The following is a 25,733-nucleotide window of genomic DNA, read 5'->3' on the forward strand; positions in this document are numbered from 1 at the left end:
TTAACAAAATAAACACTCTTTATTTAAAACATTGGAGATGCTTAAAACAAGCTTAAAAATGTGTAAAAACATTACATTTCAATCATTCAAAATATTTTATTTTAAGAAAAAAAACATTGAAAATGAAAAAGCACATTAACATACATGTACAAATCTAATTTAAGTGTCTGACCTGCATATTGTTGAGAAAAAAAACCCCAATTGTACTAAGTACTACTGACATTAAACCAGACACAATTACAAAATATTCCATTCTTTAAAACATTAATAATGCTTAAAGCATTTAAGGAAAATGTGTGACAATTACATTAAGCAATAAAATCAACACATTAAAAATAAATAAATCACACAAAGCACTAGAACATACATGTACAATAAAAATTTAAACTTCTGAATTGCATATTGTTGGAAAAATAAATATTTGTAACTATTAGCCGACTCAGAAACAACACAACTTTAAAATATTACTAATTCTGGTGTCAAATGCTCAACAAGGTCTGAATTCACATATTCAAATGCAGTTCATCTTTATTTCTATTGCACTTTTACAATGTAGATCAATGATGTCAAAGCAGCTTAACATAGAAGTTCTTGTAAATTGAAGCTGCTTCAGTCCAGTTTTCAGAATTGAAGCAGTAAATGTCACTGCTGAAAGTCCAAACACTGAAGAGCAAATCCACCGATCCACCAATCGTAGCCAAGCGATCCAGTGGCGACAGTGGCATGGAAGAAACTTCACCAACTGACGAAAGTGTAGAATAAAAGCCCTTGAGAGATACCAGGCTCAGTTGGGCACGACCAGTTCTCCTCTAGCCAAACTTGTGCAAGGCCGCAGTCTAGGCACCGGAGGCTTGAAAGTTCACCAGTGGGTGGTCAGGCTGGCCCATTGGATCAATGCGGAAACTCATTGATCACGTGTGTCTTTTAGGATTCACTCCTCCATGACCACCACAGCATCTGGTCAGGATTTGGCCCAGTCCAGGATTATGAAGAACTCTGGATAAGGACAAACAGACTAACATAAGCATAGAAGAAGCTTGTATAAAAAAAAATAAATCATATACTGGTTAATTATTTTGAAGCATGGCAGCTAGGTTGGGCTAGTTTTCAGCTGGTACTGAGCAACTGGCTCCTGCTCATAACCTGCTCACTACCATGTTTAAAAGAGAACTAACCAGAATGTCCTGTTTATTTTTTCCCCTAACAAGGTTTTACAAAAACATTGTAGCATTTGTGATGGGTTGATTCACAGCAGGACAGATTAGACTATTTGTTTTATGTATTCCTAATAAACTAAAACAGACTGAATACTGATACAACTATTGAGAGTGTCTCACCTAATCCAAGTTCTCAGTTAGCTGGTGAAAGAAGGATAACACTGTTGTTCATGGTTGTCATTCACTACTTCTCCTGCCTTCTTCTGGCTCACTCTGGTTGTTGCTGTGCATTTTGTTTCATCCTCTGGAATTATTTATACAAAAATTTTTATTATTTTATTTAATATAATAATATTTATTATTTAATATTACAAAATATTTAGGCAACATGAAATGGGGAAAAAGACATTTAATACATAGACAAATGCATGTATCCCAATACTAATTATTGTATTTTAAAATGTCTGACCCATGACAGACCTCAATCTGCTCAAAAATATTATAAACAAAGATGAAAAAAAACCCTACTAAATGGTTTAATAAAAAAGGGAAAAAGATTTTTTATTTAGCTAGCAACTAAACATGTGACACATTTTGTATTAAAAGTAATGTTACTATATTGAGAAACAAATAGATGTACAGTACTTACTGTTGTATGAGGTCCAGTTTGCACAGGCAGGCTCCCAGTATTCTATATTGAGACCATAAAAAAGCCAAAAATACAGATAAGAATACCATGCTACAATCCACAACCTCCACACAACTTTTTTTTTATTTGTTTACCTTGGTTGCTTACTGGTCTTGCTTATTTTTTAAGCATAAGGCTGTGCTGATCAAGATGTTCCTCCGAAATGCTGTTTGTTTCTTCAGACAAAACCTGGTGCTGTGCTCGTGCCATATCTAAACAGAAAAAAATATAATGGTAACAATTATGTTAAACCAAATGTCAAGAGTTGTGATAAAAAAATAATTAGCAAACAATAAATAGCAAAAAGGTGGTTATTAGCATAATGCATAGAGGTAAAGTTGGTTTTATATTAGCAGATTCAGACTTCCCCCTTAATAATTTAATTTCATAAAAGTATTATTTGCAAACTCTAAATAGTGAAATCATTTTAGCAGCTAACGACTATCAAAGTACAACATGCTCACGGTCAAATAAACAGTGTTAATGTTGATTTCAAGTCATACTGGCATGCTAATTCTGATCGAATATTCAAAGTAACATGGTAAACAGTATAACGTAAGAGTCTTCTAAATGAACGAATGTGCGAATATAAAACCAACTTTACCTCTATGCATATTGTAGATTTACGTTAACGTTCTTATAGGTTACGTCGCGATGTTATTTTCTCAAGCTAACGATATAAGTTACTCTAAACCAGAGAAAAATAAGTTCACAACATCTAATATATATAAAGTATAAATCAATATAAGTTAAACGTTGCACGTTAAAATGAGTTTGAGTCCAATTCAGTATAAACTTAGCTCAGTTTAGCTAACAGTTAACATTACCATTTTAAGATCGCTTCAGCCAATGTTGCCGAGCAAACATATGCTAATAGAGGTGCTCAAATCAATGTCGAGTGTTGTCAGCACAGACAGACGCGCTTTTACCTGGATTATTTGATGGTCTTTCATTCATATTCTTCTGGGGGAAAACACTCTCTGCCGGACCGTTGTCTCGTGATAAGTGTCCTCCAAAACTGTCTGCATACCTCTGGTTCCCTCCTAAACCAAAACCCGCTGCAACACCGGTTCCTATGTAAATAAATAAAAAGATATGACGAGAACAATGGCTAATAGTCATAAACAGTCTTATTTAAAGTAATAGTAGTGTTAATGTAATAAATTAAATAAAGGTAACATCTTAATAGATGATATATTTCTCAAATGGGCGAAATAACGCCAAGCCAGAGAAAATAATAATAGCCAACTTTATACTTTACTTTGTTCTATTCTCGTCCACAAAACATTCTGTAAAATGAAACACTGCCTCAGCTTACCAGAGTAAAGTTTGTTAAATCCAGTATGTTCTTCAGGCACACTAATAAATTGTCCTCCAGAATTGCTCCAGGGTCCTCAGGCAAAATGTGGTGCAGAGTAGTCGAATCGCCGCAAGGTGGCGTTGAAGCAGTTGTGGAAAATACAGTATAATACACGAATTTTTACAAATACAGTACATCGCTGTATATGTTGTTCGACGTCACACTAAATTCCCATAATGCAACGGTAAATACAGTTATTTACCGTAAAAGGAATTTGCAGTATTACACTGGGTGAAATACAGTAATTAACTGTGTAATTTACAGAAATGTCTAACAGTGTACAAATAAGATAAAAGAAGTTTCATTTAGAATTATTCATAGTACATACCCAGTGAATACACTATAAAAACATATATTTTTGTAAGCAAAAGTTCATTTTGTAAGCATCACCCAGAGTCCCTAGTTCACTTATTTTTTTTTTAGAAATGCAGTTAATCTAATTACCTTTGGAAAGATTTTTCTCTTTTTGTAACTAAGAAAGTTAATAAAGGCTTTTCCTTACAATGGGAAAATGTTTTATTTGGTTTTGTTAATTATAAAACAGAAGCTTTCCATAAAAAGAAAATATATTTTCTTAATCTTCTTATTTTATTAACAAAAATTTTAAATACATAAATATAAATTTTCAAACCAAAAACTTTATTTATTTTTTGCTTATTGAAATGCAGTACATATTAACTCTTTTACAAAAAAGGGCTTTAAAAACAACTGAAACTTGTAAATTATATAATCTTTTTCTTCAATATGAGATGTATATACCCCTTCTGTTTGTTTTTGTTGTTTCTTTTGTTTTTGTTGATGTTTTCTTTTTTCAAAATGTTTTTTTTTTTTCATTTTCTTCATAATGTACTTTGATTGTAGGCCTATATGCTCACTTTTCCCATAATAATTTTTTTTAAAAAAGAGGTTGACTGAGGATGATTAACCAATCCAAACTGCCGACCGAAAACAAGTTTCTAAACTTGGTAGTTATACGTAAATGTTCTTTGTCAAGGATGTATTAGTGAGAAATGCTGTATAGGCCGTTATTTGTAATTTACTTCTGTTGAACTATAACGTTAAAGTAAAGCAAAATCCCCAGACGGCTGGAATATTCACCTAACGTTAGAGTAATTATTGTTTTTCCTCCCATCTTAAAATTTATTTTCATTTTTGTTTTAAAAAGTTTTTATTGTTGTTGTCATAATGCATTCCTACTACTTTAATATTAACTTACCCACCTTAATATTGAGTGTATTATAAAATGTCTACATTTGTATTATGTGCTAATGTTTACAAAAAAAGCTGCCTACCTGCTTTCGGTAGTAACGTTAGTTGGACCCACGTGTCAGTTGCGTGGCAACGGATGACAACATTTAACTCCGCTTTGAACGGTAAGGGTCATTGTGCACGTTTCTGTTTGTTTGTTGTGTTCCTACTAGTCATGTACTTTTATATCAACACTAACACAAGTATTGGATTGTTGGATATGCCGTAATAGTTTGTACTTTAACATATGGTTAATATAAAAAGTCATCAAAATTATTTAAAATATTTAAACAAAACAAGAAAATGTGCGTTTAACAACACAAGTGTTGTATATAACATAATAGAAAAGTCTTTCCTTTAGTTTTTAGCACAACATTTGTCAGTGTTTTACCTTGTAAATTAGCCTGTCGGCGCCATATATTTTTAATGAACGTATCTTTGCTCTTCTTAAACTCAGAGCTGAAGTGCAGTGTAATATGGCTGTTCCCTTCTCCAACACACACCTGCGCATCCCAAGAGGCTTTGGGAATTTATTAGAGGGTCTTACCAGAGAAGTGTTGAGAGAGCAGCCAGAGGACATCGCCACTTTTGCTGCTGTCTACTTCACAGAGCTGCTCAAAGCCAGAGAAGGTGACTGAGACGATCCTGATGTTTAATAGTCATCAGGAAGTGATTGTTTATATAGCCATATGCCTCTGGTAAAGGCAGAAAGGATTTTGGTTGCAGCAACTATTGCACACCCATTATATTAAGGAATTCTTGAAAATAATGAACAGGTCTGTCACAATCATAAATGTTGAGTTGTTGATTAAGAAATAATTGGCTTTTTTACTTATGAAAAATCTCATTTAATAGGCCAATGTTACTTTGTTCTGTGAAAACAATATTTTATTACTTTAAATTTGTCTATCTTTAATCTTGGTCTTTTGTACTGACTTAAAACAGCAAACCTGAATATAATGTGGAATGAATAAGTGATGTTGAGCTGTTTAATTATTTACAGTGAACAATTCAACAGACTGGAGACAATTATTCCACTTTTATACCACACATGAAGACACTGTTCAGATGCTGTATTTCAAGACATTTGTCATTTTGTGTCCTTAAATTGCTCTGGCTTATAGGACAAGGTTCTTAGACATCTCATCCATAGCCTTTGTTGTTGTTGTTGTTGTTGTTGTTGTTGTTGTTGTTGTTGTAGGCTATGGAATACCTGAACTCATTGATCATTAGTGAACTGTAAAAAAATATATGATCAGTTTGTCCTGACAGCATATTTTTTAGGTCATTGTAACTTACTAGTTAATCATCTTCTAACTTAATTGTATAAGTTATGCAAGTTGTTTTAAGTCAGTTAACACAATATAAGTTCAATGGACTCATAAGTTTAATTTAATTCAGCTTAAAAATTCAAGGCAACCAGGCCATTTTTTTTGTACAGTGTGATAATTCATGAATCTGATTCATTAGTGATTTGAAACATTAACTTGGCCAAGACCTGCCTGGAACTACTTTATCTGTGCATTTATCTGCACAGCTTTGAATGTCTATCAGCCAATTTAGAATCAGGCATTCAAGAGCCCTGTAGTATAAAATATAATATAATATACATTTTTCATTTATTTATTTCTGTCTCCAAAGAAATACAATAAGCATCAACTTGTCCACTTAAATGTTTGAAACTAATGAAGAAATATTTTGGCATGACATAAACGTTAACAGTAAATTCTTTTTTTGACAATTATTTCTTGATTGGCCCTTATTTACAGTTTGATTTTTTTTTCTTTTTTAAATATTTCCTAAATGATGTTTAACAGAGCAAGGAAATTGTCACAGAATATCTGATAAAAAAAATTCTTCAGAAGAAAGTCTTATTTGTTTTATTTCGGCTAGATTAAAAGCAGTTTTTATTATTGTTTTTATTATTTTAAGGTCAAAATTATTAGCACATTTAAGCTATATGTTTTTCGATAGTCTAAAGAACAAACCATCATTATACAATAACTTGTCTAAATACCCTATCCAGCCTAGTTAACCTAATTAACCTAGTTAAGCCTTTAGGAAAATTGGGGAAAAAATAAACAAGGGGGCTTCAGGGGGTTTAATAATTATGATTGCAGCTGTATATAACCCTTATATATTTTCACTGTTATCTCAAATAATTGTTTGAAAAGATAATCACATCTCAACCAACCACAAACAGGAAATTAATCAATCATTTTGTTTTGTTAAAGAAAGTGGTCTTGACCCAGCAGAGTGGGGTGCCAAGTTGGAAGACAGGTTCTACAACAATCACTCATTTAAGGTAACTTGCGTGAAAAAAAAGATAAGACTTTATGAACCTCATATATTACATTTACTTTTTCTAATGTGCATGTTTTGTTTGTTCTTCTCAAAACAGGGAACATCATTACAAGGAAACATCATTTCACCCAAAATAAACACAAGGTCTGTTGTAAAGTGAGAAAGTGTGATTTCACTTCTTCAGTTTCCCAGATGTTTGCCAGATCAGAGAAACAGCTGTGACTGCAGACAGAAAGTTTAGACAATGAAATTGAAAATGATTAATAGGTTTGAATTGTTTGCTTTTCCTTTTTCTGAATGAGTACACTCTAAATAACGATTAGTTACTTTACTTTAAAAAGTATTTAAACCTGTGACCTTAAAAGCGACAAGTTTACTTTAATAAAGCATTATTAAACCCATTGTAACTAGGTTCTGTTATAATTAGACACATAGTTAATTTACTTAAAGGTCTCGCAAAATTAAAATAGCGTTTTTTAGATGTTAGTATGAGTCTTTTGGTTTTAAGGATATCTATTTGCTAGTGTGTTTCAAAACAGTGACAAAATTCATGTTTAGAAAATATAAAACCAATATCCAAAGCTTGCAGTTTGTCACTTCCCTAAATCGTTTTTACTTCAGTTTCTCATCAAATCTTGACCAATCAAATGCTCTCTAGTATCTAGCATGCCCGGCCCCCTTCTGAAGGCTTCAAATGCTTCTTTTTTATTTTCATTTGATGCTCTTGAACTCAACCACTCTCATTGAAAACAAAATGTTTTTGGCTATTGGCTGTTTTTTTAAAAGGGGAGGAGCTACCAAATGTGCCATGCTCTCTTCATTTTTCAGTTGAGGTTACGTCAAACACAGAATAAAAAATACAAAGCACTTCACTGCACCTTTAATCATTTTAAAACAACAAGTTTACTCTCTTTTCTTGAGCGTGAAGTCAACTAATCACTTTAAAAGCAACAGGTTTACTCACCTTTTTAAATTACAATCAACTAATCATTTCTTTTATATAAGTACAGTGGTGTCCTGCAGAGTTTAGCTCATACTCTATTTAAAGTCTCTGAACATGCTTATCAGGGCCTTCGGACTCATCAGAAACTTCCAAGCAATTGTGTTGAAGCTAAACTCTGCAGGATGTTGGCTCTCCATTAACATGATTGGAAGCCCCTGCTATAGTAGGATGAAGCTTGGCAGGAGGCTCTCCATCTAATAGACAGGATTTCGATCATTTGATCAAGCCGAGGGCAGCTTTTGGAAGATTGATGATAATGTCAGAGCACAGATATGCATCTGGATTATACATTAGGATCCATTTATTATTCCTGTTGTACATGTTTGTGTTGTATTTACTCACGTTATTAATCACTACTGCATATAAAACTCTCCATGGCTTCTTACATCTCAATTTTTAGAATCAACGCAGAATCGAGTTCTGAAACTTTGGGAAACAACGAGACTCAGCTCTCTGCATTAAAAGACCTCGACACTGATAATTCAGTTGGCAGTGAGGTCAATTTAGATAAGAAGTTTGATGAGGAATCTGGTGAGAAGGAACGCGGACATGCTGAAGATATTCTCCCTGCAGAAACAGCAGATGGTGATAAATGTGCTGAAGAGCTAAAAGACACCAATGAGATTCCAGGAGAAACATCAGAAGTTGCAAAAGAAGAAGTAGATGTTGACATCTGCAGATCCGAACTTGAGCCTACACCTCTGCCTTCATTTGGTGGCCATGCAAATGTGGATGTTTGTGCTGAAGAGATAAACCTCCAGTCTGAATCCAGCAAGAGCAAAGAAGAGTTGGTTAGCCCAAAACCATTGTTCCTGAATAAAGACCAATCTGAATCACAAGACGAAATACATTCACACACTGAACAAGATGCAAGCAAACAAGCTAATGAAATGTCTGATCATGGTGATGATGATGATGCTGAAGATCCTGAAGAGGAAGTGTCAGAAATTGCTGATAATTTATTAGAAGACATTGACCCAGAAGAGAAGAGCACTGAGCAGGTTTATGCAGAAGAATCCACTGAAAGCACCATTGAAAAATACATAACTGAAAGTGTAGCAGGGCAGGAATCAGAAGATGCAATCAATGAAGATCAAGAAGAGACCAATTATGAGTACACAAGCACCAATGACTTTGTTGAAGATGCAGGTGATTCAACTTCTGATATCAATAGCCGATCGCTGATGGAAATGAAAGACACTCACGTTGACTACAGTGATGAAATACACGACAGTAAAAGTGAAGTCGTTGATGTCTTAGATGAAGTTCACCATCAGTGCGACACTCGTACAGGTGAGGAAGAAGCTGAAAACAGCAGTGACGAAGAGAATACTTCTAAAATTCTAGATGCGTTAAATGAGGAAGACTTTTTGGAAACTCCAAAACCTGTTTCCCAAATGAACGACAGTGAAGCTGAAGCAAGCAACGAGATTTTAAATGCTGACGCTTTTGAGAAAGATCTAAACACAGAGAATGTAAATGAAGGAAGTGATCTTGACAGTGATGGCTTTGAGGCTGAAGAGATGGATCTGGACATTTCAAATGTGCTTCAGCCAAATGAGGAAAAAACTGAGGATGAAGGAAATCATGATCCTGAACCAGAGGAAGATGCTTTCTCTGAAGCAGAACAAGCCAATCCTGAGCCTTTAGAGAACGAAACAGTGGTTGTCAATGAAGAACTTTTTGAGTCACAAGAACAGACTGAAAATACTGAGAATGATGTAGATCAAGAGGATCAGTTGGAGGAGCAAAGGGATAAAATCCAAGAAATGACACTTGAAAGTGAAAACCTGGAGAATACTGACATCTCTGAACCAAAGGTAAGGGATTTTTGAACATAATGTACATTTATTGTGAAATAAAAAGCTTCATCTATGATTTGGATTTAAATATTAACAAATCTAAAACAGGAATCAATTAAAATACTAATTAATTTTTATAATTATCCGCTAAGTATGAAACTATCATTTAATCTATTCTATTTAACCTGTTACAGTATCAGCAAGATGTTTTTATTATTGTAAATAATTAAAAATATTTATTAAAAAAAATCATGATCATATATTCTTTTATAGTTTAAAGTTTTAATAATCCCCTTTAGGGTTTTCATTCTGACATGGTGGTGCTTCACATATAACAAGAATGACACACTTAACACAATAAACACCAACACTTAACATCAAGTACACAAACAAAAAAACTAAAAGAAAATAAGAAAGAAAAAAGGATAATAATAATAAATTCAATAAATAATCCTTTATATAAAAATTATTAATAATAATCCATTGATTAACTACATTTATTACAGTGCATCCTGAAAGTTTTCATAGCGCTTCACTTTTTCCACATTTTTTTATGTTGCAGCCTTATTTTAAAATGGATTCAATTCATTTGTTTCCTCAAAATTCTACACACAATATCCCATAATGACAATGTGAAAAAATATTTTTTGAAATTGTTGCAAATTTATTAAAAAATAAAAAAAAACTGAAAATTCACATGTACAGTACATAAGTATTCACAGCCTTTGCTCAATACTTTGTTGATGCACCTTTGGCAGCAATTACAGTTTCAGGTCTTTTTGAATATGATGCCACAAGCTTGGCACATCAGTCTTTCAGAATTTTTGCCCATTCCTCTTTGCAGTACCTCTCAAGCTCTATCAGGTTGGATGGGAAGCGACAGTGTACAGCCATTTTCAGATCTCTTCAGAGATGTTCAATAGGATTTAGAGCTTGGCTCTGGTTGGGCCAATCAAGGACATTCAACAAGTTATTGATATTTTGGCGGTGTGCTTTGGGTTATTGTCCTGCTGGAAGATGAACCGTCACCCCAGTCTGAGGTCAAGAGCACTCTGAAGCAGATTTTCATTCAGGATGTCTCTGTGCATTGCTGCATTCATCTTTCCCTCTATCCTGACTAATCTTCCAGTTCCTGCTGCTGAAAAACATGCTTCACTGTAGGGATAGCATTAACCTGGTGATGAGCGCTGCCTGGTTTTCTCCAAACGTAACACCTGGTATTCACTTTAAAGAGTAAAATTTTTGTCTCATCAGACCAGAGAATTTGTGGGGAGTGGCTTCCGTTTGGCCACTCTACCATACAGGCCTGATTGGTGGATTGCTCCACAGATGGTTTGCCTTCTGTAAGATTCTCCTCTCTCAACAGAAGAACGGTGGAGCTCAGACAGAGTGACTATCGGGTTATTGAACTAAGGCCTTTTTTCTCTGATCACTTGCCTTAGATGGCCGGCCAGCTAGAAAGAGTACTGGTGGTTCCAATCATCTTCCACTTACAGATGATGGAGGCCACTGTGCTCATTGGAACAGAGCAGCAGAAAAGTTCAGAGCAGCAGAAAAGTTTATACCTTCCCCAGCCTTGTGCCTCGAGACAATCCTGTCTCAGAGGTCTACAGACAATTTCTTTATCTTCATTCTTAGTTTGAGCTTTGACATGCACTGTCAACCCTGGGACGTCATATAGACAGGTGTATGCCTTTTCAAATCATGTCCAATCAACTGAATTTACCCAGGTGAACTCTAATTAAGCTGCTGAAACATCTCAAGAATGATCAGTGGAAACAGAATGTACCGGAGCTCAGAGCTTCACAGCAAAGGCTTTGAATACTTATGTACATGTAATTTGTCAATTTGCAACAGTTAAAAAAAAATATTATTTCACATTGTCATTATGGGTTTTTGTGTGTAGAATTTTGAGCAAATAAATTAATTGAATCCATTTTGGAATAAGGCTCTAACAGTTGAAAAAATGAAGTGCTATGAAAACTTTCTGGATGCACTTTACATAACCAAATTCCTTCAGGCACAAAAGTAAACTTATAAGGATTTGTGGAACATCTTATTGTCCTTAGACGTAACCCAAGGGGGGCATTCACTCAAAATAAGGGGTGTGTGCTGTCTCCTTGTATTTTACCAAAGAAATCCAACAAATAAAAGAAAAGGACAAAATACGTTCAATAAATGAATTATAAAAGGTCTTAAGAATAACTCTCTCTACATTAAACAGCCTTTGTTGAGCCTTATTAATAATTGTATGTGTGTTTTAATCAAATTTCAACCTGTTGTCATTTATTGTTCTTAGGAGGTACCTATATTCCTCCACATCCATGACCTGTGTGTCATTTAAGACCACCCTTTGGAGAGCAGGTGTTTTTTGCCAAAGCTAATGAGCATTTCTTTGGTCTTTGACACATTCAGGTCTTGTTTCATTTTATTGCACCATGAGATAAAGTCATGCAAGACTGAACCTTGTTCCTGGTCTGAGTGAATAAGAGCAGAAACCAGGAGTTATATATGTTTTCATGAGTACTGTACAGGTCAGAAATGTTTTGTTGTTTACTTGAAATATATCTTATGCTGAATGGAGCATATATTTACATGAAGTGAAAAAAATGATGACAAATTAATATCACGGAATGCATCACGGTGGTGCAGTTGGTAGCACGATCACCTCACAGCAAGAAGGTCGCTGGTTTGAGCCTCAGCTGGGTCAGTTGGCATTTCTGTATGGAGTGTGTATGTTCTCCCGGGGTTCGCGTGGGTTTCCTCCGGGTGCTCCGGTTTCCCCCACAAGTCCAAGACATGGTGTATAGGTGAATTTGGGTAAGCTAAATTGTCCGTAGTTTATGTGTGTAAATGGGTGTGTATGGGTGCTTCCCAGTGATGGATTGCAGTTGGAAGGGTATCTGCTGCGTAAACCCTTCTGGATTCGTTGGCGGTTCATTCTGCTGAGGGAATAAACTGAAAAGAAAATAAATCAATGTATGGATGAATAGATAAGTTGGCGGTTCATTCTGCTGTGGCTACCCCAGATTAATAATAAAGGGACTAAGCCGAAAATAAAATGAATGAATGAATGAAAGTATCACAGCATGAAAAATAATTATATAGCTCCTCATAATTATGACCTAATTATTTTTTTCCTGAAGTTTTCTCTTTAACTTTCAGTTTAATATATGGATCCAAATACATGTGATTTTAAAGCAGCTTCACATAAAAGACTTGTTTCAGTGCTACAAGTAAGAACGTTGATGTTATGTGGCATAGCTTCTATTAAGCAAATGCAAGGCAATGATTACAGCTTGTGCTCAAAATCATTGCTTGGACTGTGGTCCATCTGGAGTGTTGCTGTCTCATTAGCGGCTCTTCCTAATGGCAAAAATTACCAGCCATTCCTCAACCAACTATGGAATCAGACTGTTTCCTTTATTGTCCCAAGTTAAAAGTAAAAATACAATCTTCAAGGACATGTCTGATCAACAGCATGGCTGTGTACCTCTCTGGAGAACAGTGATTGAAGATGTCCCTAAAATAGTCCAGCTGGTGAGTACAAGACCAGAAGAGGGTAAAAAAACAGCTGAAAGTATACTTACATCCTATAGCATTTACAGACCCAAACAAATGATCACAACATATATCAGGGACATTTAAAAAGATTTAGGTCTTTCACCAAGAGGTCAGAAAGAATATATATGAGCTTTAAAGGGGTTCGAAGGAGACAGATTTGGTGGTGTTTCCATGGAAACAATTTACCGACCATCTATCCGAGGGAGAAAGTGATCTAGATTTTGGAATTGTGTGATATATTTCCAAAAACAGAATATGTGCTCTATTGGCCGCCTTATTTTCTAATCCACAGTCCGAAGTGGAGTGTTTAGAGTTCTGTAGGGGTTAATTAGAGACGCACACTAAAAGCAAAGCTCTCATCCTCCTGATTCAATGTAGGTCATCTAACCTGACCTATATCAACTCTTGTCCAATGACTTTATACGCTGTAGGAGGAGCAAGGGAATCGTGTAGTTTCTATTTTCAGGAACAATATTCATGGCTATCATCAATCTCCGGCTCGACTGTAAAGTCACCTCATCTTCTTCTTGGAAACTCTGTTTTAACACTTCAGTGCTCTGTGAAGCGACTTCATTAGCTCCTAGTCTTGCACATCCAACAGATGCCAAGAAAAGAGAAGTGATATAGTTACAGCACATCAGAGCTGCATCTTCTCGCTTTAATCTTGGTAGGGTAGGAGGCAGGAGATGCAGCCGCGTGTTCTAGAAATAAAGGGCAATGGATTTACTGTCTGTTTGTCTTACTCTACAGTATATTGCCACAGGCTGAAGGAGGCACTGACTGTGTGGGACTGACTGAGATGTGTGGTGCTGCTTCTAGTGTTTTCTTATATATAATGATAGCCCTCAGGGAATATTTTGAACTGTGTATGTTTGAAGTGATGTTATATAATTGATCGGAACCGTGCATGTCTCATTTCTTCTTTCTGAGGTTAAATCAATTATCTCTGGTGGTTTTGGTAACAAGACAGTAAGAATAATGGCGCTGTAAACGTCAGCATTAATATATATATATATTTGTAACGGGCACAGCTTGCTCTGACTGACAGCGCCAGAGAGATGATGCTCGCGCGCTCTTCTTTTCCGCGCGCGCGCGCGCGTGCGCGTTCACTCTCTCCATCCTCCCACCCTGAAGGACTGTGAATTATAAGGATAGTTAGAGAAAAGGCGTTATTCGTCCAAGGCATTTGCCCTGTGAGGAGGTTTACGCTCTGTTGCTCTCATATAAGACGAGAACACGTTTATCAGCGTGTGTAATTGCGCGTCATGGATTGTCATATCGTAAGTACTGACCAATTTAATTATTGTTTACAAAGAATATAATAAATAACTATCCTGAATGCGAGCACATTTGATATCATGGAAACTTCATTTAACTTATAATTTGCTTAAATAGAACACAGAGACGTTTGTAATACTTGTTTGCATTCTGGAAGTTTATTCACTGGCCATGCTAATTTAGAAATTGTTTGTGCTTTTATCATCAGATACATCGGCTACTTTTTGCTTACACTTTAGCATGGTTACTTTTCATTTGATGGCATAAGTAGTCGCATGAGAACATTCAAAAAACAAAAAGTGCGTATAAACTGAATGAACATTTATATTAAATAGTCTCTTGATGGCGCTATATATCCTAAGGTATTGTAATAAAAAAAAGTATATATCCTAAGTATAATATTTGTGTAGTGTCATTGTTTCTTTTTTATAAACGTAAAAGTGTTCTATTTTTGTTTGTAATAATAGGTTTTGGCAATTTTAAAATAATTTGTTATTAATCATAATTCATCAATATTAATAAAAAAGGTTGCATTCATATGTACACCATAAAGCCCATTAAGAATGTAGGGTGTGTGGCTATAATTCCTGAATGGATTAAGTAATTTTTTTTTTTTAAAGTGCAAAATAAATAAATGAAAAAAAGTGTGGCTGACATTGCTAATCCACTTTTGACAACCTTTACACATTATTTTTCTTTTTATTTATCACATTATTTATCTTTGCACTGTCTATTTAATTGTCTGATGAAACATGCAAAGTTTAATTCTGTTAATTCTGTAATTAGTTGTATGTGCTTGGATGCCAATAATTTCAGCATGCTGTTTGATTTGCATATGCAAAATGATTACCCATTGGTTTTAAAATATTTTGAATCATATTTATGTGTACTTCAGACATTCTTGTAACTGCATATTTTCATTAGAGGTTGTCCATATAGGTAGCGCAAAGCTTCAGAGGCAAATAAAATGAACAAATGCGTATTTACTGGGTATTTTGGAACGCCTCTGCCTGTGGCCACATATGAGCATGTTGGCAAAATACTTGGTTAATGTGAAATGAGGCTGATTCTTGGTTCAAAAGTGGGTGGACATGCTCCTACCAAGGTTTTACAATGGACTTCTGCTCATCACCCTCACACAGGCTGTTTAAAGACTGCCAACCAGCCTCTGCTGAGCCGTTTTACATATGCTAAGTTGTGGTGGGAGAAAGCATGTGGTTTCACAGCTTCAGGAAGACTTAATGAGACAAATAACATCACATCCCACCACACACACTGTTTGTTGATGTGTGCTGACATGCTTCACAGAGCGCAGGAAGATGGTCACAGTTGGTTTTCGTAATGTCTGTGTGGTTATGTTGTTCAAATAAAAGAGTTATTATTATTATTATTATTATTATTATTTTTGTTGTTGTTGTTCATTATCATTACACTGTTAAACTTAACAGCTTTATCAAATGAGTGTAGTTAACTCAAAATTGACTGAAAGTTAATTCTATTCATTTGAAAAGAGTTTTGAACTCAATGTTGGAGAGTTAAACATGAGTTATTTAAATACCTCATTACTTCAACTTAAATGGAGTAAGTTCAAAGTACTCATATAGACTAGTTTTTAACTCAAATGGTTTGTAACAATCGGTTTCCCCAAATGATTTGAGTTCTCTTCATTTATTGGGTTTTACTGTGCTTAAATTGCTTCGTTTACTCAAATGCATAAAGTTCACAGTACTTATTAGGATTAGTTTTTTTTAACTTAAATGATTTGTTGTTGCAATCGGTTTCCTCAAATGGTTTGAGTTACCTTAGATTTGTTTGGTTTTACAGTGTAGGTATGCTTAATGGGTTTCCTACTTTTTCTTTGTTGGTATTTAATTAAGAAATTTTTATATCCAGTGGACCTTTCCATTTACAAAATTGTGGGTAAAATGTTTACTGTAATGTTCTTTGGAAAACCAAAAATGGTTCTTCTATTGCATTAAACTGTAATGAAGGATTTTTTCAAAATAGTTTAATATAAAAACATTCCTAAATCAAAATACATTGGGAATACAAACTTGAGAAGCAACATGACTTAAATTATTTCCACATATTCAGAAAAATAATATACTAAATAATGTAAATAAATAAGTATTTGTGCAAAACAATAAAAAAAAATCACGCTATTTTTCTTTTTGTAATCATCTTAGTTAAATAATTTATAAGTGTTTAATGACTAAAACACTTAGGGTGCATTTTCATTGCATGGTACGGTGCAGTTTTGTTCATTATGGCTCACATTTGGTGGCCTTCCACTGAGCTCCATCCCCAGAACTGATACCTTTTTTAGTACGATCTTGGTTGATGTATCAGACGGGCCATTTCCAAAAACATGACGTATGCATATTGATGTATTCAGCAGCAATAAGTCTGAGAGAATCATCCCTATCATCACTAGATTTTTAGAATGAGATACCAAATTCATTATATTTAAATAGTCAGCTGCAGCCACTACACAAGAACACCATTATATTGGTAGCATCCCTGGCCTCTGTGTTGTGGGTTGGTTTGTTGTCATACATTTGTTTGTTGCATTTACAATGATGTGAACAATAGAGATAAAGCCACTTACTTTACTAAACTGCAGTGGAAATGCAAACCAAACTGAAGTGAGTCAAGCCGTGTCAAACCATACTGTACCATGCAATTGGAAAGCCCCTTAAATAAGATTTCTGCAGAATCTTCAGTTGTTTTTCAAGGAAAAATGGTCACTGAAATACCGTGAAGCTGATGGATAGTGATTCATTGCAAAGGGGCTTAAATAGGCAGGAGATACATCACGCTAAACCCACTGTGGTGAAATATAAGACTTTAAGGGATAAGCCGAATCAGTTTAAGCAAGCACAAAATCAATATGCAGCAAACTCAGTGTTGGTTTTGAATTTATTGTTCATTCCTTTTCCCTGTTAGGAGGAATGCAGCCAGCCACAAGAGGAAGAGGATATTATGGACATCCCATTGGATGACCCAGAGGCCAATAAAGCGGCCGCCAAAATTCAGGCCGGCTTCCGTGGTCATATGACCCGGAAGAAGATGAAACCAGGCGAAAAGCCCGGTGAGGAGGTGAGCAGCAGTGGTGAGGCCCTCAACGGCAGCCAAGGGGACTCAGGTCAGTCACTGTCCCCAACAGTACAAGAGCAGTAGTTTCAACACCCTTCCACAAGGCGCAGAGGTCGCCAGCCATTTCATCCAATTCAGTTTGGCGAGGCATTCAAAAGCCCTAACAGAATTTGGCTTTGAGATCTGAAGTAAACAACTAGAGCTTTGAACTTTAATGAGAGTTGAAGAGTGTGTTGATTCGCCTTTTCTGTACTGTGTACTTAGAATTTAGAGTCAAAAAATAAAGAAATATTGCACTCATTATTAAGTGCATTAGTGCCCACACAATTTTTCAAAGCAGCTCTGGGTTTGAGATTGTGTTGTTCCCCATTCGTTTTTCACATATGGATTTTAATAAAGTCTTTGATGAAGTGATAAAGATAAACATGGAACGTAAAACCCTTCAAAATCGAAGACAAAAAAAAAAACACCAGACAAATAGGCAAAGATTCTGGGAAAACTGGGACTGAACTGCTTTAATAGGAAAGAACTGAAATCCCATCATTCACTTCACATGGCACAACTGAATAGAAAATGACAGAGAATTATGAAACTGTCCATTTAAATTTGTTATTTAAACCTTTCAGAATATATGATCAAAATAACAAATGACTACTGATATGTAGTGATTGACAATCAATTATTAACGGCGCCCACTGTAGCTAGGCAGGGCTGCACCTGGTCAGTACCTGGATGGGAGATCACATGGGAAAACCAGGTTGCTGCCAGAAGTGGTGTTAGTGAGGCCTGCATGGGGTTCTCAACCTGCACTCAGTGTGGGTCCTAATACCCCAGTATAGTGAAAGGGACTCTATACTGCTCAGTAAGTGCCATCTTTTGATTGAGATATTAAACCAAGGTCAAACTGTGGTCATTAAAAATCCTTTGAAAAAAGTAGGGGTTTAACCCCGGCATCCTTGCCTAATTTGCCCACTTGTCGCTGTCCATTATGGCCTCTTAACCATCCTCATATCATAATCGGCTTCGTCATTCTATCTCCTCTCTACCAATTAGCTGATGTATGGTCTGGCGCAATACGGCTGCCATTGCATCATCCAAGTAGATGCTGCACACTGGTGGTGGATGAGGAGATCCCCCAATGTATAAAGCGCTTTAAGTGTCTAGAAAAACACTATATAAATGTGAGGAATTATTATTATTATTATTTTTTTTAAACTTCTTAACTTTTCAAAAATGAAAACTATTAATCTTAATACACAAAACCATTGTGTTATCTAAAATGTATATAGCCATTTCTGAAAATACCTGTTTATTATATGCAAACATAAAGGTCTAAATTGCATGTTTATTTCATTTTCAGAAGAAATATAATCAGTAGTAAATAAAACAAAAGGACAGAGAAAACCACTATTTTAATTTCAGTAGCTGTATATACAAACATTTCATTATCTTAAAAAGTGCAAGGAAACAATATATTATGCCATTTGGGGTGCTTTATGGAAGTCTGTGTATTTAAAGATCTCATTTGGCATGTTTTATTTACTTTATTTTTATTTACAGTGCATCATGGGTAATGTAGTTTTCCTCTATATATTCTATTAAACACAATTGCTTTACAAATCAATTATTCAAGTGGGTTCAACAGTTTATTAATAATCAACACACATAAGGTTTTTCTTTAAATGTTCATCAGTTACTATTAAAAATCCATTTCCCCATAGTGATAATGAATTGGCTTTTTTCTTCTGGAGACTAACATTTACATTTAACATCAAATTCTTAATGAAACCTAATAAAAAAGTCCATTAATTATGTTTAACGAGGGATATCTTTATACTGAGTAAACATAATGAGACATGCGTGCATGTGCTTTTTAATCACTTTCTGAGTGCTTAGGATAATGATTCTCTTAATTAAGCAATTATAAACGAGCACATCTGTCATTTTCCCTAATTGTTCAAAGATTGCAACCATCTCAGATTCCATTCAGCAATTTACAGAGATCCCGTGGAGTCACTCTGTAGTCTGTATTATCTCAGTTTGTTGAGACACAGATCTCTCAAATCTATTTTCTTTTGTGGGTGGTTTAAGCCTCCACAATTCCAAGACTCAATATTAAAGCCTCACGCAGATTCGTGCCCCTTTCATTTTTCTTTCGGGTGATGCATTTTGTCCTGCGCAAAATTGCCTTGTTTTCTTGAGATGCTGGGTAAACTGTTTCCCCCAGCTCAGTATGCAGTATGCAAATGATTCTTGAGCTGCTGATCCCCAGAGATGAGCTGAGATTTTACTTTGAAGCAACAAATAGGCCAGAACTGATGGAAAGACAATAGCGTCAATGTTACCAGTTGAACGAGCTGCGTCGTCCTTTGAGGAGGAACAGACTAGATCTGGCCATTTGATGTGGAAAGTGGGGCAAGCAATGAGAATGAAGGTGTCCTTCCAACCTCCAGCCGGGCCCAAATATCTCTCCTTCAGCTGTGCTGCTCTGCTTTACCCCACCTCTGTGCCCAATTTAGGCCTTTCCCGAGCAACATCAACCCAGTTCTCGGTTGCTAAGCATTTTATGTATGAAAGTGTTATTTTTATCCTCAGGTGTATCTGCATCGCTAAAACGAGGCTGTGCTCTGTTTTTACTCGGACAAAAATAAAAGACAGGATGAGATCAACTCATATTCTGCCAAAATCCATCAATAAGTGTCAAATTGTGGTGAATGCCAGTACAAAATGTTTTTACTTTGTTTGCCTTGCATGAACAATGCAGCATTTTTAGTCAAGGATTGCTTGTAAAACTTTTTTTAGAACACCGTGTAAACGTATTCTTAAATTTGTCTTCTAGAAAATGTTACAAATTGCTTTAATTTTACTATAAAACTAGAAAAATATATTTGCTAAAGGATCAGTGAGGAATACTTTTTCATGTTTGTGTGCAAAACTTAATTAATTTAGCTTTTGAAGCAGAGGCCAGCTTCATTCCTTTGACTGCTAAAGGTGCTCTAGAGACAGACGCTAGAGGCCATGGTCTTTAGCCTTCATGGTAGAAAAACCGACTTCCACATGGAAGGTTGCTGGTTTAATCTCTGCTTGGAGTGGATTTGGTGGTATATGATCGGCAGGGTTTCACATCCTCATCAACCATCAAAGTTCAGTTCCAAAACTCAAGACCGCAAGAACGGAGGACACATGAAAGTTCCCGGATGCATTCTTGATATTGAGGATGCAAGGATGCAGACTTGAGCACAAAACTCGCTCGAGAAGTCCCAGAGGTCATTGTGGCTGGATAATGGAGGAGGGAAGCACTGCATTCTATCCCTGTTTATTCATAAAGTTCAGAGATATAGCTTATTTATCTCAGGAGTTTCCCTAAATAAGACGGTGAAAGTAAATGCTACCATTAATGTCTGTGCCAATAGCCTAGTTAAGTGTGTCAACATATAGACCCATGGTGCTCACGGCGACCTCAGTTTAATTCCTGGCTCAAGGTCTTTTGCTGACCCTTCCCTTTTCTCAGCTCCCAATACTTTCCTTTCTGTAACCTCCACTGTCTCATCTGATTAAAGGTGGAAAACCCTTAAATACAATTATAAAAACATTACCATGAAAATTTTAATAAAGGCATAAACCAATTAAGGGTGTTTATTTGCTGAAATTCATATTAAAATCAGTTTTATTTGTATTGTGCAAAGTATATTCGTAAGGTTTTTGTGCTTGTTATATAAATATTGAAAAGGGGAACCAATAAATGGTTGTATGAATGATGTAATGTTTAAATAATTTACCGTTACAAATACGTGAAGGCCATGTGACCATCAGGAAGAACACAACATCTCATTTTTAAAGGACGTGTTCTGTGTTCTCATGATCCCTCGAGTTCGTTCTTCCGAGGTGACCGAGCAAGACAACTCTCCACGAGAACGCAAGTCCATTCTCTGCGTTCTTGAAATTGAGAAACAGCCATTGACTTTTCTAACCAGTTTGGGTTTTTTGTTTTGTTAAACACAAAATCGGTTAGTATAAAGGATATTGGAAACATTAGTAAATGTCGGCAGAAATTTCATTTTTAGATCAACTATACCTTCAAAAATCTTGAGATATTTCCACTGAATCAGATTTCTATTTACAGTGTAAATTCTATTCCATTTCTTTTTACAGTGTGTTTCAATGCTTTGTGTTGAGGAATTATAGTTTGAGCAAAGAAAGTATTTTCTATTGGGACAAAACAAATTAGGCAGACTTGTTTGTGCATAAAAAGGAAGAATGAATACAATCGAATTCATTCATTCATTTTCTTTTTGGCTTAGTCCCTTTATTAAAGGTTCAGGACACCCCAGAGAACTTTTTTTTTATATTAACAGATGCGTGTGTGTTGAGCATTAGTTAAGACAATGTTAGCACCTGTCAACTTTAATTGTGGGGAAAACTGGATAATTTTGAGCTTTTGTCAGCTAATTTCAGCTTCCGGGTTTAAAATGATTTTTGGGGCGGGATCAAAATCGGCGACGTAGCGCAGAACTGCAAGTGCAATGATGACGCGTCGGTTTCTCATTATTATTCATAGCGGAGTTTTCTTATCCTATGAGAAGAGCCGGCTGCTTAATTATTCATGAGACCTGCCAGACCTGCCAGTGTCAAGCCCGAGCTGAGAGACACGGAAACCACGGCACAGTATTTAGCCGTTCAAGAAGGCTCATATGCGTTTGTTTCCATCATCCACGGGGTTTGTTGCATGCTTTCCCCCGCGATCTTGTCAGGGCCGATCATACAGCAAAGCTGTGTGTGTGCTGCTAGCATTTTTGTCGGGAGAGCAGCACGAGAATTGGAGAATGGCGGACGCTGTCTTTTATCAGGAGTTCGTTCACATTCACACACATCGCCGTGCTGCTGTGTTTGCCTAAATCCTCCAGATTATCAGCAGGGTTAATGGTTAAAATAGACGGGTCAGGAGACCTGCTGCACTGAGTCTGCTGGATACGGGGATTGAGGGAGAAGTCCTCAATTATAGTGTTTACATGAACACGATTATCTTTATAATGATATAAATTGTGGTTTTGTGTATATGAAATTACGAATAACAAATGTAGCAGGGCATTAAATCACTGTTCATTTCTTTGCATTTTAACTTTGTAAACTATAAACTCATGCGTCTCCTCACGGTTTGTCTCATTTTTTAAGCTAACTGACAACAGCAGTTATTCGCTCCCCTTCTCCCCTGCTGGCCACGCCCACTCCTGCCCAATGCTTGCGGAGCTCCACGCCCATTAATCATGCATCTTTTGAAAAAATTCTGAAGTAGACTTTAACCGAAAGAGGGGGGTGTCATGGCCCTTTAATCTGGGGTCGCCACAGCGGAATGAACCGGCAATTTATCCAGCATATATTATTACACAGCAGATGCCCTTGCAGCTGCAACCCATAACTGGGAAACATTCACACACACACACTCATACACTACGGACCGGAGCACCCGGAGAAAACCCACGCGAAAACAGGGAGAACATGCAAACTACACACAGAAATGGGGATAACTCACCTTAAAGGCCCAGTGCAAAAAAACAGCATCAACCTTTTCCCAGCTATAATACAGACACTTAAAACAGCTATAAAAAATACTCTGATGGGTGTTTTGAGCTGAAACTTTACAGACACATTCTGGGGACACAAAAGACTTATATTAAATATGAAAAAAGGGGTAACCTATGTGCCCTTTAAAATGTATGTACTGTAGTCTACAGCACTTGGGAGAAACGCATAAAGGCTGATAGGAAGAGCAAAATAGTTTCTGCCTCCTTTTTTTTATTCCATAAAGTCTCAGGGTAAATGCTGGGACACCTGGCACCCATCACAATACCGACGGCAACAGAGAAATACTGTAGACTGTAATAGACTGTAGGGAGAAATCTCTGTAGACGGATGGCATTATGGCATATTTGTTTTAATTCGGCTAGAATAAAAGCAGTTTAAACATTTCTAAAACCCATTTTAAGGTCAAAATTATTAGCCCCTTTAAGGTATATATTTTTTCAATAGTCTACAAAACAAACCCTCATTATACAATAACTTGCCTAATTAACCTAACCTGCCTAGTTAACCTAGTTAAGCCTTTAAATGTCACTTTAAGCAGTATAGAAGTGTCTTGAAAAATATCTAGTAAAATATTATTTTACTGTCATCATGGCAAAGATAAAATAAATCAGTTGCTAGAATGAGTTATTAAAACTATTATGTTTAGAAATGTGTTGAAAAAAATCTTCTCTCCGGTAAACAGAAATTAGGGGGGGAAATTAACAGAGGGGCTAATAATTCTGACTACAATTGTATATATTTTTAAGAATTGTAATGTGTTGCATCATCATCCTGTCACTTAATAATCGATCACTCTGATTATTAATTTTAGTTTTAAATGACAAACTGAGATACATAAACCTAATAAGTGTATGTGTTTTACAACTAGGAGGAACAGACGGAGTAGAGACAGACGGCACATCTGGACCAGAACAGTGAAGACCCTTCTCAAAGTGGATGGCTTACTGGATGCTTTCTCCAGGGATTATTTTTTTGTGTGTGTGTGTCGAAAAAAAAGTAGTAAAAATAGGCTGGATATGTCATCTGATGTGTGAACTTTTTCTCTATTCTCCGCTTCTTATCCAGTCCGGGTGTATATCAGCTCCAGCATGCTTTTGCATCCCAACAAAAAAGGCATCTGTATACTGTATATTTGATATTTATATGAATGTGAGAATGGATGGTGTAGAAATTAACACAAGCTTCTTCAGTCCGAGAGTTAAAATAATGCATCATGATTGAGTTTTGTGTTGCTTGATATTCCTTTCCTATAGTAATTTCTTTATGATCGCCTGGATTTGACCATGTAGCCACTATCACAATAAGATGTGAAATTTATTTATCGGTCATAACATAGAATGCCAGCAAGTTGTTTTTAATTGTGTTGAATGGTTTGTTTGGTTTGCTCCTCGTATTATGTTGAAAAAAAAAGAAATCAGAGCTTCCAAAGCAGCATTAATGGCATGGCATAGATTGACTATCATTCATTTTTCTTGCTTTTATTTGTACAATTATCTATCCTTAGTCTTTTAAGGTATAGTGCATATCATTAGAAGCCTAGAAATTGAGTTGTGGCAGCTTAATGAGCGATAGCCGAGATCACCTTGCATGTGGACGTCAGCATCATTAAGCTCTGTGTCAGTTGAAAAAGCGAATAAAAGCTGAGAAACGTGTGTTGCCTGCGTCAGAAATGATTTCATGCGGTTAGGGGTCATCTTTTTAAAGCCCTTATATAAAGAGTCTGGTAACGAGTGCAGGCAGTTGTATTGATATGCAGCAAAAATTGAAATATTAGGCCACACATCAGTCTCATTAGTCCGACTGGAGCGTCTCACTGGAGGGCTCACAGCTGGAGGACGGCGCTAATGAGACCTGGACAGTCATTTATCAAGGTCAAACTGCCACATGCTCTATCAAAGCAGCCTTTAGGCCATTAATAGTGATAACATTATTGAATCCGTTATGGTATATGTGCTTTTTCTGATAAATGCACATGTGGCAGAGCAGTATTGAACTGAACTGAAGGCAATGTCTAATTCGTTAGAGGTAAACATTAGAAAAAAAATACTAATACTAATAAAAACATCTAAAAAATACTAATAAAAGTTCATGTTAAGTAAAAATATTGCTAAAAGAAAATACAAATTAATTCAATATCTTAAAAGAGAATTAGAAAATATAACAATCAGGGGTGGACTTAGTGATTTGGGGGCCCTAAGCAGTTTCAGGTATGGGGCCGTAGCACTGAATCTCAAAACATTCTCTTTCAAGAGTTCACACTTAGCCAATGATCTATCAAAGCTTGTTTGGCATGCTGTCCCGGGAGAGAGCCCCGAGCTCAAGGGATCCTCGAGCCCGGGGCTCCCCCCCGTTCGCAGAGCTGGAGGGGAGCCTGAGCTCGGTGGATCTCAGAACTCCCCGACTGCGATAGCTAAGGGAACATCTGAGAAGGGGCTAGAGCATGCATGGTTCTTGAGCGTGATGTATGTCTTTAGATGGTGGAAGGAAACCGGAGAGCCCGGGGAAAACCCACGCGAACACGGGGAGAACATACGAACTCCTCACAGAAACTCCCACCGGCTAGGCGAAACTAGGCCAGTGGTGTTCTTGCTGTGAGGCTCTCAGTGCTAACCACTGGGCCACCGTGCCGCCCAATCAAATGTCAAGGAGG

General features: G+C 36.3%; 1 protein-coding gene and 1 long non-coding RNA gene across 7 annotated transcripts; one reads left to right on the top strand and one right to left on the bottom strand.

The window, feature by feature from the left end:
* On the bottom strand, positions 1–4,552 carry LOC147833671 (uncharacterized). 2 transcript variants are annotated; one of them, XR_015509369.1, is made up of 6 exons: positions 3,164–4,552; positions 2,775–2,918; positions 1,941–2,057; positions 1,807–1,848; positions 1,338–1,461; positions 1–996 (listed from the first exon to the last, which is right to left on the bottom strand). It is a non-coding gene; the product is annotated as an uncharacterized LOC147833671 (long non-coding RNA). The 2 variants fall into 2 exon arrangements; XR_015509370.1 differs by having other exon boundaries at positions 860–996; positions 1,380–1,461; positions 3,164–4,538.
* nrgnb (neurogranin (protein kinase C substrate, RC3) b) lies at positions 4,546–24,736 on the top strand. 5 transcript variants are annotated; one of them, XM_087283350.1, is made up of 7 exons: positions 4,546–4,758; positions 4,911–5,083; positions 6,688–6,758; positions 6,855–6,901; positions 8,161–9,580; positions 17,351–17,549; positions 23,952–24,735. In XM_087283350.1, the coding sequence occupies exons 2-7, from the start codon at positions 4,930–4,932 to the stop codon at positions 23,999–24,001; spliced, it is 1,941 nt and encodes a 646-aa protein (XP_087139476.1). In that variant the 5' UTR covers positions 4,546–4,758; positions 4,911–4,929; the 3' UTR covers positions 24,002–24,735. The 5 variants fall into 5 exon arrangements, with proteins under 5 accessions (XP_087139476.1, XP_087139478.1, XP_087139475.1 ...); XM_087283352.1 differs by having other exon boundaries at positions 17,351–17,503; XM_087283349.1 differs by having other exon boundaries at positions 4,546–4,578.
* Positions 24,737–25,733: the final 997 nt, after the last annotated feature.

The sequence above is a fragment of the Danio rerio genome, chromosome 15 (genome assembly GCF_052040795.2).
Source record: "Danio rerio strain M-AB ecotype USA chromosome 15, GRCz13ab, whole genome shotgun sequence".
Taxonomy (NCBI): Eukaryota; Metazoa; Chordata; class Actinopteri; order Cypriniformes; family Danionidae; genus Danio; species Danio rerio.

Coding starts and splice junctions, on each gene's coding strand:
- nrgnb (XM_087283350.1), top strand. CDS start 4,930: ATGGCTGTTCCCTTCTCCAACACACACCTGCGCATCCCAAGAGGCTTT. Junction 6,759..6,854: donor ACAACAATCACTCATTTAAG/GTAACTTGCGTG, acceptor TTCTCAAAACAG/GGAACATCATTACAAGGAAA. Junction 6,902..8,160: donor TCACCCAAAATAAACACAAG/GTCTGTTGTAAA, acceptor CTCAATTTTTAG/AATCAACGCAGAATCGAGTT.